This window comes from Chaetodon trifascialis, chromosome 12, assembly GCF_039877785.1.
Source record: "Chaetodon trifascialis isolate fChaTrf1 chromosome 12, fChaTrf1.hap1, whole genome shotgun sequence".
Lineage (NCBI taxonomy): Eukaryota > Metazoa > Chordata > Actinopteri > Chaetodontiformes > Chaetodontidae > Chaetodon > Chaetodon trifascialis.
In genome coordinates, this window is record NC_092067.1 from 20468446 (window position 1) to 20482824 (window position 14379).

The 14379-nt window shown below is 40.9% G+C and overlaps 1 protein-coding gene across 5 annotated transcripts in view; it reads right to left on the minus strand.

Annotated features, from left to right (window-relative positions):
• lrp1bb (low density lipoprotein receptor-related protein 1Bb) overlaps positions 1-14379 on the minus strand; it is a 238565-nt gene that overhangs the window by 88238 nt on the left and 135948 nt on the right. For all 5 annotated transcript variants that reach the window (XM_070975440.1, XM_070975443.1, XM_070975442.1 and 2 more), the window contains exons 20-24: positions 12875-13057; positions 8717-8917; positions 6529-6774; positions 4045-4242; positions 3145-3349 (exon numbers count right to left, since the gene is read on the minus strand). In XM_070975440.1, coding sequence (XP_070831541.1) covers positions 3145-3349; positions 4045-4242; positions 6529-6774; positions 8717-8917; positions 12875-13057 — 1033 coding nt within the window. The remainder of the gene's footprint in view (positions 1-3144; positions 3350-4044; positions 4243-6528; positions 6775-8716; positions 8918-12874; positions 13058-14379) is intronic.

The window sequence follows — 14379 nt, forward strand, 5'->3', positions numbered from 1 at the left end:
TGTGAACCAGTTCATTTTAATCTGTGTGAACTGAACTTTGAGCTCACTCTTATGGAGTGTGAGCTTACACAACACTGATTGTACCTCCAGGTGTATAAAGGATCATGCTGTTCCGCCCACTCTTCTCTACCCAGGTGCCTTGACCAACCAGTAGAGTCACAGTACAGTGACATGGACATGATCCTTCACCAGCTCTGTCACCTATTTGCCCTGAAAAACACTGTCAGTTGGAGCTATTGGGGCGTCCGGCCAAAACAGAGGCAGAGCTGCTGGGAGATGAAGCAGGGTCTCTGCAGTGGTGGGTGAGTGCTTTTTCTCTACTACACTCAGGTGCCCCTAAATTTTTAAAATCAGTATCTCTCCCAGCAGAACTCATGTCTCTGACTTACAGTAGCTGCTGCCCTGCAACAATTCTTATCTGCATGATATATTAAAACTATATTCAATAGACAACAAACGGGTTATACTGCTTTTCAGAAAGAATTCCAATATCACTGAACCTTTAAATTTTTCTTTCTTTTTATTATTAAGAAACCCTTTTAGAAAGTATGTGCACATAGTTGTATGTGATAGAACACAAAAAATAAAGTGCAGAGGTACACCTATTCCAAACTATTCAACCCTGGGAAAATGTATTATGATGAAAAAGCAAATGATAATGCAAGTAATGACACTCACTATTTCAATAGTTAACCTTGTATTAAAGAAGCACTGCATAGGATTTATTGGATTGTAGAGGTTGCTGTTGTCAACCTACTGAATACCCCCGTCCTCACCCCTCCCTTTTCAAGCATGCAGGAGAACCTACAGTTGCATGAAACTCCCACAAAATGCAACAGACACACAGACTGTATTACTGTGGCGGTGCCACATGGTGGACTATGTGGAAGAGGACCCACTCCCAGCTCATTCTAAGGTAATGAAAACACTATTATCAGGTGATTATACACTCATGAAAACATATGAATATTATAATCAATTTCCTCCATATTCTGCCCATAGATCCCCCTAAATCTTGCATACTGGTTCTTTAAATGTGGCAATGACTCATGCAAATTATTTTCAACTTGAATTATAATGGTCTCACAGAAACCATTAACACTGTGACAACAGCATGCACACTGGAGAGGACGTTGCCAGTCGTGCAAATTGCATTATTTGCGATCTAACTGCATTTGTATGTGGTAACTAATTGTGTAACAACAGTGGAAGAGTGGAAACAGCAAAAACACATTTGTTGTTCTACAACTGTATTTTTTTTTCAGTTAGACCAATAACAATGCCTATAATAAAGTACTAACCTTATGTTGACTCAGTGAGAACTGTATATGTTTGTCCTCCACCGCCAAATCAATTTAATATAAGTAAGAAATAACACCATGGTCAATTCTCAACGACCAGCTGGAAAGTCATAAAAAGGCTCCATGGATAAAAATCCCAGCCATGCACACTTGAATAAATATTCAGTGGATGGTCCTGCAAACACAAGCAAATATTTTGAACATACTTTTTTTGTTTTTACTTCTAAACTGACACCTGTGTGGGAATAATTACAGTAATTGACAATTGTTTTCTGTTTGCTCCACAAACCAGTATCGGCCAGTGCTTTTGTTGAACATTTGTTTTATCTGTGCTTTGCACGAGTGGATTGATGGCTGCTCTGTGGTCACATGTGGATATAATGATTTAGTTGAGACAAATTTATCTAAACCATGTGTGAGACAGTGCACTGATCCATGCCTGGCGCTGAGTTGTTCAAATAATTTTATTGAAGTAATTTCCATCACCCCCCAGGACCTGCACCCCCACTACGATCTGAACACTGGGTTAAAGGACTTTCAGCTCTGAACTAGGCTGATCGGCAGGTTAGGTTAACTGATGACTCTAAATTGCATGTAGCGTGAACGGTTGTCTGTCTCTATAAGTCAGCTCTGTGATTGACTGGCAACCTGTCCAGGGTCTAATCTGCCCAGCCCCCTGAGACCCTCTAAAGGATAAGCGGGTTAATGGATAATGGATGTTTATCTTCACTTAACTACAATGACAAAATGCTCAACGATTATGATGCATTGTCGAGTGCTTCCCGTGAGTCCCTTTAACACCATTGACTGTTCAGTAAATCTCATTAACAGATTAAAAAGTAAGAATAACCTAAAGACTAAACACACATGTATAGACACATACAGATTACTGAGCACCTCTGAAACACACACACACACACACACACACACACACACACACACACACACACACACACACACACACAAAAGGATTCCACATATACATGCAAACATGTAATGCTTCTAAAATGAAATATATTTCTTATTGTGAGATATCTCATCCAAACTCTTACACAGTCCAGTCCAGTCAAACCTGTTACCTCCAATGACATTGTCCAACAATCTAATTAAACAAATTAAAAATCTTATCATAACACTTGTCATGGGAAGAAAAAAATCGTGAGATCAATGTAACTGTAATAGATGCTGTGTTGTCTCCAAAGTCCTGCTTGTTGACTGGGGGCAGAGGAAAGGCTGCTATTTCAGCACCACAGATCAATCTGCAAACACTCTCTCTCCATGTCTCTCAGTGGGATAAACAACCAAGATTTTCAAAATTGGCCCCAAGGGGAATGAGGCACAAATAAACACAAACCATATTTTGGTTTTTGTTTGAAGGTCTTGCTTAAAATGTTTGAAAGAAAAACATTGCCAGGGACCAAGAGTGGCAGGGTAGTACAGCGTATAAAGCAGAAGCAATGGTCGGGGGGGTGGGGAGTATTAGCTACATCAGTTGTCATTACTGGAATGGAGCGCACAGCACTGTTATTGATGTACTCTATATCTGCTGCCTTAATGGGCCTTAACACAGCAGACATCTTCATACATCATGGCAGATGCGGAAGTGAGAAATACAAGGAGGTTGTAATTTTACTTTATTCCAATAATCGCAATGCCTGATGGATAGCACATGTACCAGCAAGCTCTGTAAAGTAAGTAAGTTAAGTAAAAATGTAGTTATATAGCACATTTTTAACACAGGCTACAAAGTGCTTTCTATCAACATCAGCACAGAAAAAGAAAAAAAAGAAAGAAAACATGCAAAATGCATGTATGTGTATGTGGGAGTAAGAGCATAACGTACCCCTGTCCGGGGTCGAGAGCGATGGCCCGTGGATGCTCCATGCCTCCGGCAATCAGTGTGGTGCGCATGTCTCCGTTAAGCTTGGCCACCTCAATCTGGTCCAGATTGCTGTCAATCCAGTACAATTTCCCTGTGATCCAGTCTACAGCCAGGCCCTCTGGGGTGGCCAGACCGTGCTGCACGACCACCTCAATCCCGGTCACCCCTAAAACAACAGTATCAACAACTAAATAGCATGACGATGCATTGTTAAGTTACACTGTGGTCAAAGGGCAGCATCTGTGCTTGGTGTCTTCTTACCCTGCCCAGGGAGACATTCTCAAAGCAGGAGAGGAAACTCTTGAGGAAGGCTCTTCCATATAAAGAAGATTGCTTTCTACAGGGTTCCATTAAGCACGGTAGAAAGGTTTTCCCACAATATCTACAATCTGGCTGTTTACAATTATTCTCCAATGCGGAGGCTTTTATGTTTGTCTCACAAAAGGGTGGAATAGGTACAGCTAAGAGGTGATTTCTTCAGCTCCACAGAGGGAAATAAAGGCAAGGGAACCCAGTGAGTGTACTGCCACCCACAAAAAAGGAGACGTTCTGATTCATCATTTTATGAGGGGGAGATACTGTACTACAAGACAGCTGGTCCTGCAGCATTTTTCAATTCTGGTCAACCTGAGATAAATTTTCATGGAGAGACAATATCAACTCACTGTGTCAGAGCTGAGTATGTGTCAAGACAGTGGAATAAAACAGAGCATTATCACCGGCTGTATCTCAGACTTCCATTATAGCTGCTCGAACACGGATGAGGAAGACATGGCTCTCTTTAGCCAATACATCAGTGCAGTCTGAAAATTACAGCCATGTCTGTGCACAAAGGTTATGTGTACTTATGTAGTCGCATACCGCCAGACTCGGAGAGTCTTCCCCTGTAGATCTTATCCTCCACCACGTCTGTCCAGTAAAGGAGGCTGCGATTAAAGTGAAAGTCTAGTGCAATGGTGTTCCTCAGCCCGGGCACCAGCAGGCTGTAGTCCCGTTTATGAAGGTCTATTCGTCTTATCTCGTGCCGGATTGAGAAAATGATGAAAGCCTCAAATGGATCTGGCCCAGGAGAGAGACAGAAAACAAGCACAATATTTGTTTTTAGGAGCCATCATGGGCTGAGCGTCATTTTGAGTAAATTGCTCATCGTTACCTGCTAACTTCTGAGGAAATGCTGTAGCTAAAAGCTGCAAAGTAACTCCCCAGACATCATACTTGCATAAGGTAGTCAAGCACAAGCTAATAAGACTGTTCCTCTTGTTTACTAACAGCATGGGTTGCTAGTTTTACAGAAAAAGAAGTGGACACATTTATTGGATTTGTTCACCATGCTTAACAAAGCCAACAGACATGGTGTACCTTATTGCACACCACTGAGACCATCAGGCCTTTGTTATGGAAGAAAGGTGTAAATAATAGATGATGGCTGAATTCCATTTAACTGCTTCTGTTTCAGGGTATGAGCATTGTGCATGCTTGCTTACTGTCACACACCCTGTGCTTTTCCTACCATGAAGTCAGAATTTCTGCTGGGAAAAAGGCATTTAGCGACTTTTGTATGTGACACTGTATTACTGCTGCTAGCTCTGTGCTGCAGCTGGTAGAATTGCAACACAAATGATGTTCCTACATGTATCACCTCAGCAGGGTTATACTGAATGACACCAGCATGCAATGCACAGTATGTGCTGCAAGTTATTATGAAGGAATTACATCAAAACGTGGTATAGTGGTTTGCTTATATACAAACTGCAGGGGGACTGAAACAATTGACCTTGATTTGTTTTCATATGTTCATTTCACTCAGCTCTCTCTCTGCTGATCCACTGTGTAGAGGACATGCTTTCAAATGTATCTCACTGGTTTATACCACCATGTAGTGTAAATTTATATGCATCAGTTGCTGCCAAACCAATTTGTTGTCAAACACTTTGGGAATCAACACATTACATTTTTCCATTTTCTGAAAAAGTAGATACATTTGTTAGTAGTCTCTTCTGCAAAATATATTTTGTAGAGTCTCTAAGAAGTCACTATATCTACTGACAAGTCCTAAAGCTGGCAGCGGTGCATGCTGCATACTGAACTTCCCTAGCCTCCGAAACAGGTTTCACTCAATCAGAAACATTATTTCTGCGTCTGGGAAATGTTTTTTTTTACAAGAAAAACGTGGAATTCGTCCCAGTTGCACACATTCAAGCTAATTCATTAACACACAGAACCCACATATGCACACACAAACTTTGAAAAATGGCCTTTTTACACGTCTTATTTTCACAGCACTCGAAACTAAATCATACTTTAAGGAGCAGAGCTGTTTGCACACATGCAGGTAAGATTGTGCCCTTGCTTCACTGACATATTTCAGTGTTGTAACCAAACTAGCTAAAATGGCACCGGAGAGATTTTATTACTGAGGTGTGTAAAGGAAAAGGAGGAGCGGATGTGTGCTCAGGACTTCACAAAGAATCCAATAACACCTCTCTCCAGATTAAATTGGAATGTTTGTGTTTGTATGCAAAATTTGATTTATGATGAAGCTGTAGAATTCTCATCGGCCTCTCAGAGAGAATTGTGTATTCTTTCCCTGCGTTAATGTAAGATTAGAACTGCAACTGCCATCAATCTTGGGAGTGAAATAGAGAAGCAAGTAATCAAAACGAGGTCCATAAATCTGAATGTGACAAGCCAACAGCATGTGTGTGTAACTACCGTATTTCAAGCAGTTACAGAGCGGCCTCGTCAAATAGATTATTCAATAAGAGAATAGCAGACAGTTTGAATTTATAATGTGATACTACATTGGCAAAACATTTGTGTTTGTATGGGATTATGCCTGAGGTGGACTTCTGCAGTAACAAGGCGCTGCTGGTTTGAAAAGGGAGAACACACTTCCTTCACTCAGCATCAGTACAGATAGAAACAGACAGGACTCATCGTCCAGATGCCTGTTCAGATTTGAAACTGATTGAATTTGACCTGACAGTACCCTAAATCACCATCTATTACTATTCTTCAGACCACCTCTCCACTTTGTCAGACACTACCACAAGAACCTCCCTGTGCTGCAGTTTGACTTTTGTTTTCCTTTCCAGTTCCTATATCTGTCTGTGAATCTTGCATTAACTAGTAATACTTCAAAATAATATTTTTCATTAAAAGGGACCAACACTGTGAATACTGTCTAAGAACAATGATTCTCACTCAGGATCAAAGAATTTAGAGTTACTAGTATGCCCTTGGATAAAATGTAATATTACTGCAGACACACACCCACAGCCACATGCCCTCAGGACAGCCAACAGCATCACTAAAACAAATATTAAAAAAGCTAGACTGTGTTACCTGTGCTGTGACAGCTGTCTCCGTCTGGGTCGAGCATCCATCCTGGATAACAGGAGCACTTCACTGTGGTCTTGTACTGCTCACACACCTGGCTGCACTTCAGGTGATGGCTGCAGTAGTCCACCACCTCACACGTCTTGTTGCTGGAGTCCAGGTGAAGCCCAGGGGGACAAAAACACACAACCCCTTTCCCAGGTGCCACTGTGCACTGGTGGCTGCAGCCCCCTCTGGCTACAAGACACATATCTGGGGTGAAGAAAGGCCAAAAAAAGTCAGAAACTGTACAGACACTGCAGGAGAGACGGAGGTTTAAAAGAGCATTTTAAAAATACAGCATATGCAGTGGCTCGGAAAGATACCAGTATCTTACAGACCCACCAACTGACAATAAGTACAAGAAATCTGGAAGGCTTTATGCTTGAAAATAAGGGAAAAGTATTTTCAGCTCAGAGCTAGAGATCATGCGTCAAGCCTAAAGAATGTGTTCACACTGTAATGAACATAAAGGTGTTGTATAATGAGAAAGCCTTTACACAGCAGACTCTCCCTAGTTTCACCTGGAGGTGACTGGCTGTTATTTCCATCACTGCTTCAAAAAACAAAAGAGAAAACAGAACACTTTGCACAGTTCCATTCAAAAGTGATATAAGGACAGACATGTCTTAACTTCAGGCTCTTTTATTCTGTTAGAAAGTTGTTTTTCTGATCTGGACGTCTGTCTCTTATTAGAAGCTACCAGGTCAAGATGGAAAGGTATAGTGGTGAAAATAAAGCTGGTCTGGGGTCTCTTTTCTTTTCCATCTTTTCAAGGTAGCCATAAAAACATAGCACTCTCTCAGCAGTGGGGAATTGAGAATGTGGTCACATTTGTTAATGGTGGGTGGGAGTCCTGCTGAGCTGGTGCAGATCAGACCCTTAAGGTGCCTCTGAACACATAATTGTCCACAAGCTATGATAACACAGACACTCAAAGGTCCTGAAGCCCCCCCCCCCGAGGCTTGGTTAGTGCTGCTCTAGAAAATGAACCTCCATGTTTACACTGCTCACTTTAAGAGATTAGATAGCTGGTGCTAATCACATGAGATCCTTTTCTTTCCTCTGAAGGCTGCTGGACAAACACTTCCGCTTTTGCCATCATCAGGAAGCCAGAGTATTACCTCATGTTCTGTCCCTTTGGTCTCTGAGACAACACATGCCAGCTCCTTGTCGGGCTCTAAGCTGCTGAATGTGAAGGAGAGGATGTAGCAGGACCCCACCGGGGGATATTCTTCAACAGGAATGAAAAATTAAAGTGGTGAGGTGATTGCAGAGGTGGTGCCATTTCTGTGAGGTGCCTCAACAGGTATCATGTCCTGGACTTCTAAGGTGAAAAGGTATAAGCAGGATGTGACTGTGCTTCAATTTTTCCAATTAATTTCATTGCAACTCTAGGCTGATAAAAAGTAAACTAATAATAATAAAGCACTATATTTAAATGAAGAGGTGCAGAGATGAATGTGCTCCAGCTTTCACTTCTCACTAACTCCAGTGTCTCTATCACTAACTTTATATATATATTCAACTTTATACCAAACTGCAGACCATCCACATACTTTTGTGTACTTTCAGTCAGGGGTTTGGCAGGCTCCACTGCAGAAACTCTAAACACTACAGCATACAGCGATATTTTTACCAATACAGAGTGTCTGAGTTTGTGAAAGGCTAAACAGGCCAAAACAGAGGAACTTCCTGCATGGGCTACCTTGCTTAGCCTGCAGCCACCATGACCCAGAGCTGGATTAGCAGATGAAAATGGATGGTTGATGGAACTCTCAAAGCCAAGTCCAAAAAGCCTTTTTTTTAAGGCTTAGTGGGGAAGAACTCGACTGGGCTGCACAGAGCCATAACCTGAACCCCATCAAACACCTTCAGGATGAACCGGATCCCCGACTGTGAGTCAGGCCAGCGCCTAACCTCCAAAGTCTTGTGGAAAGCCTTCCCAGAAGAGCGGCAAATAATCGAGCAGCATATTAATGTCTCTAGTGGTGAAATGAGATCTTCAGCAATCAGATGCCTGTAATACTCTGGTATTCACAGCCTTTTGGCTCTGTAGTATACTTGGGTAAAGTATCACTTTTAGCATCATGCAGGACGACAAAACAAAATGAACAAAAAAAGAGATGACATGCAACAACAAAACAAACATTACCACAGATGGGTCCTTCATCCGAGCGGTCTGCACAGTCCACTTTGCCGTTGCAGATTTTATCGGGGGTGAGGCAGGCAGAGGTGTCGTTGGCACAAGGGTACTTGGGTGGCTTACAGACAGCAGACTCACAGGATTCTTCATCTGAGCGGTCTTCACAGTCAATATCCCCGTCACACACCCAGCTTTTTGTGATGCACTTGCCTGCAGAGAACGAGATGTGAGGTAGACATGAACTTTTTTAAGTATTAACAGTTCCGACTTCAGACAAAATTCAGACTGTAGTACAGACAATTTAATCTCATTGCAGTTAGCATTCATATGCCTGGAATGATGGGGTTCACAAAAATGTCCCCTGCCTCAGTTGCTCAATCATATGATTTGAATAACCATGAGCTTTTCCAAAGGAGGCGTCGATCAACGACAAACTCTCAGTTCTGTGCTAAATGTGCAAGATGATGAAAACCAAGATCAATATTCCTTTTGCTGATATATACAGTAGAGTGAAATTTGTAATTTCCTCACTGTGTAGATTAGAAAAAGGTAGGTGAACCACTGAGGGGCGGTGAGGAAGAAAAAAATGTAGATATCAGTGTGTATCATTTTTTCCACTCTCCCAGGTTACGCTTTGATCGCAGCATACCAGTATTCCAATTTTTTCTCCACCACAAGATTTCAAAATCCCACTGGTGTAACTTTTAATCTAACCGTTCATTTTCTAAATATCTAGCATGATGCCAGTGCAGTTGTACATATGAAAATACCAACTTGTGCCTATGTGTCTATTGAAGAGCCCAAGCTTTCCCATGCACAAAATATGGATGACACCTGGGGCACAGAAATGCTCCCTTTCAAGAGACCTTGTAGTAATGCATGTGGCCAAGGAGGTTAATCATTTGCAGAAGTGAGTTAACCAGTCTTGATACTGGCAATTCCACCTTGAATGACACAGCAAGAAAACTGGACAATTTAAACCTGATGAGTTTTATGAGTGTATATATCTGCAGAAGGCAAAGAAGGGGACAGGATGTAGATGAAGAGGGACATGAAAACAGGATTTTATTCTGGGAGCGGGAGGCACAAAAGCACTTCTGAGCAGGCTTATTAAACATAACCATCGCTTATTATTTTGAGTAGGAAATACATTTTTCATATTCTTTCCAAATATAGAAAAGCTCCAACCTCTAAAAGTTTCATCTTTAATTCAACAAAAATGCAGCATATTCACAGATGGATTTCCTACAGAGCTGGCAACTTTTTTATTTATGTTGGTCCCTCCTCTACACATGGCTGAAGATCTATTTTTAAATAATGGATGTGTAAATTCATAGTTGTTGTGATTGTTTTGTTTTTTGCTTTGCTCATCATTAAAGTTGGTATTTCAATAAAGATCTTAATATTTATTGGCGTCCTCTACATGTTCTTGTTTTCTAACTCAGAAGATTTTATGCATTAACGCCTAATACAAGAGATGATCTTGTTGAAGCTTCTTCATTTTGAAAAATTTCTGCTGAATTTATTTGAATTTCATATTTAAGTATAATAAGTAATTGCTGCATTTAATGCACCTTTAGATGTTTCTCTAAAGCACCCATAAAATGAGACTCTGGAGCCTGTAACCTGCATGTGACTTTCATATGAATGAATGAAAAATCCAGATTCACTTCACAGTCAAAAGGTTATGCATTGTAACTGTAAGTACAGACAGAGCCTTCAAACAGGCTCCCCACTGCAGAAGAGTGCTCTGAAGTGTGCAGGGATGTGTATTGATAATCAGTACATGCATCCATCTAACAATAAAAGGATGAAGGTAACTACTAGGTCCTCAATATAAAAACACTTAACTCCATGGGAAACCTAATCTGCTACCATTCAGGAGAGATGCTGCCCTAGAATAGCCAGTAACTGCCAACACAATCAGGCACGGTTGACAAAAAGGCAGAGGTGAATTACTTTTGCTACTCGCACTGTTCACAGTAGAGAATTCCTCTCTAAACCATCACAGACATATTCAGAGCGTAATACAGGAATATGGGTAGAGGCAGAAGTGTACCTAGTTGCATGCCCAAGCCAGCCTGCTAGTGCTAGTGATGGGCAGGAGACAGACTAGTACAAAAAGCCCATCCAGTTTGCCTGAGGATGTGAACCTGGACTGAGGCTGTAAACACTGGAAGCTCTGTACCTCTGAGAAGGACATCCCCAGACTGATCAGTAAGCACACAATTCAGGGCCTGAAACAGGAGCTGCTTCTTCATACAACATTACAATCATCATATCAAAATGTTTTCTTTTACATTAGGACATTACCTGATGAAGTGTCATTAGGTAAACAGGTCAAAGCTCAATTATTCAGTTGCAAAATGTCAATTTTGTACTCTTTTTATTCAAAAATCCTTTACATAAAATTTATATTATTCTCAAAAAAATTAGTGGTCTTATGGAAATCTAATTCTTCATTTAACCATCTTGGGGTGCAAGTGCGCAATTTAGAAGCTCAAAATGCCTGCATTTACAGGAGTAACTTATATTTCATCCCTCTCTTATTAAGAGAGTACCTCAGTTCCATTACATTTAAGGGGAGAGATTGGATGGTCCATTTCTGTAACACTCATACTGTGTGCTCAGCTTTTCTTTGTTGGAGTTTTCTTGTTGTTTTCCTAACCCATCATTTTCAAATGGACACGTTAACAAATGAACCTGTGTGTGGGCGGCTAAACCAAGTACGTTTTGTTGCATCGTTGCACTGAGCACAAGCTCCACACTGAAAATTCCTATCTTTGTTTGAGTTTTAGCTTTCACATGTCAAAATGCATCCATCCCCAAAGGCGGAATGGTCAGGGAAAAGCATTCACATTCCCAGCATTCAAGTTGGGCATAGGTCTCACACTTTGTTTTATCTGAAGGAAAGAAATACAGTTCTTTCTCCCTTTATTCCATCAGAAATGCTAAGATGGCCCCTTTCAGAAACCCTTTTGAATATTGTTGGAGAGGGCACTCTGCTCTTCTGGGGAGGACAGAACAAACTGCACCAGTGCACAGAGGTGTGACGCTGCAGTATTAGACTGAATAATAATTGTGTGGTCTAACCAACCCTTCACCACGCAGCATTGCCTCCATTCGTGATAATGCTGTCAAGGGATGAACAGTAAGCTGTAGAGCTAAAGACAGAAAGCAAATGAATCTTTCTCCGACCTTCTGATTTTTGCTGCTGAAAGAGAGTGGATGCTGAGTTTGGGTACATGGGGAGTTTAAACATCCCATTTAAATGGTTTGTCCTAATTGGTCGAACAAGAACGTGCAAACTTCACTGCGCTGCTCCAAAGTGTTGAATGGTTAAGCCTCTAGAGCCTGTCAGAGAGTGAAGACTTTATGAAAGGCAAGAGAGCCATTTGGCAGTTTCATTTATAACTGATACACACACAAAAATGTTCATGAAACGACTCAGCTACTTTCCTCCTCTCTTGCACTGAGCAAAAGCGGAGAGAGAGAATGATCTTTTTTGAGTCTGCCGAGCTGATGTTTGTTACAGCTTTCAATGTGAAGTCAAGTCATGTGAAAGTCAAAGCAGATACAATGCAGTTTTTTGTATAAGGAACAGTTTTTGTTATCTGCTTGTGAAAGGGAAAGCTTTAGGCTATATTCGAAGTCAAGAGAATTTAGAGGTGAAAATCAGGACTGTTTTTGATGAGTGTTAATTTCCCATGATGTAACCCACGCACACAACAAAATGAGGAAATTCTGTTTTTGTTCCATGCATCTTCATATAAATTGTATAATAATAAATTGTATATATATATTAAGTCAGCTCGTATGGCTGCTAGCTGTTAGTTGTTGTGTGTTACTGTCCTTCATGCTCAAATTAGTTTGGTCAGGCTGCCACGGTGCTAAAACTAACATCTGTCTCAGGCAAATGATGCAAGATTTACTTACTGAATTCAAATGCATGCTGAATTTAGTTTTCATGCCTCAGGGCCTGATTTTATACCACAGACCAACCAAAATTGTCAGTGTCAGTTCAGTAATTAAATGTAAAAATCAACTCTATGGTGGAGTTTACCAATGACAGATTTTATCTAAAACTTCTGGAAGATATTTCAGAGTCAAGTAACATCTGTAAGATCAACTATTCATTCACCACTACACAACTAAAGTAAAAAGTACCTGTGTCTTTGCAGGTAAATTTGGCCTTGGGGTCGCACATCCTTTTGGTGCCCTCGCAGTCTTTCTCGTCGCTCCCATCCTCACAGTCCTTGTCTCCGTCACATCTCCAGCGTTCTGGAATGCAGGTCCCATCTGTGACACAGTGGAATTCCTCTCCACTGCACTCAATCACCGTTGGCAGCACTGAAACAAAAAGTCATTCCACAATTACTGATTCACACCTCTGCAGCACATAGACATAGGCAAAGCCACAGCAGCACTGAAGTATAATTTTACAAGACATCTTGTGCTGTGTACAAATATTTATCTGTGCAAGCAGGGCACTTGGCAGTCGTAACAGGTCAGCCAGTTCCAAAGACGGAAGTTATATCACTTCCAGCATTTAAGGTTTATGTTTCTCAGATGTTTCTGTCTTGTTTAATGACTCTGGTCACTATGTCGTTCTCCAGCGGGGGTTCAAAAAGAAGCTAGTGCCACTACATGATTATGTTGCATGTGTTGCACTGCAGGCCTTGGAGCCAATGGACATAAACTCTGATGGTAATGAATGAATAAATACATCACATGTTTCTCGTATTATTTAAGAGGCTTGAAATTGTATATCTTAATCATATAAAGAAGTTCTAAACCAAATGACACCAAGAGAACTAGAACAAGATCAAACAGGCTCCTCATCACTTATATTGTGATATGTTATGCATTCAGCATACAACATCAACGACATGCATTGACTTAATTAATGCTTTTAATTCAGTACAAATAATAGCCTGAATCCAATTAACCCTTTGTGTAAATCTTAAAAGTCAAACCCAAAAAACATTTCTTCAGCAGGTGAGACAAAGCTAAGACAGATTCAGTCCCCTGGGGTAAAAGCAGAAGCAGACACGGGGGAGTAGAGAAGCCTGCAGTTCCCATCAGCAAATGGTTTGATGAATAGTCTACACATTCTAGTGACAAGCAAGTGAGCTGTGAGTTTCTAGGAGCTTGCATGAGGTTTCTGTGGTAATTAGATTAAATGATTCAACTCCTGATGGTAAAATTCACCCAAACAGAGACGAGATAAGATTAGTCACACATGTGAGCGTGAAAACAAAGTTGTTGGACACAAGCTGATTAATCGGCTACAGCACAGAAATTTAAACAATGATTTGAATTGCAAATGAAATATTACAACACTAAAACAGATATAAGGGCATTAACACTCTTATAAAGGTGATACAAGACAACTCTGCTATGAGGCAGATCTTTCAAGTAATTAGAACAGAGTAAACCCCAGTGATGACTTAAGCCCTCTTTGCACAAGAGTAGTATTACCTGGGTACCTCTAGTAATTTGTAATAATTTAGGAAAAAGATCATGTCCGTAATTAGCACAAATTCCAGCGCAAATTACCGACCATATTTACCCAAACACAGAGGTCACGTGATGTTTTCTGTTGTCAGACAAGTATGAAATTTGATCGTGGCTCTATGATGTACAGCAGTCAACATCTGTGCCGTGAGATC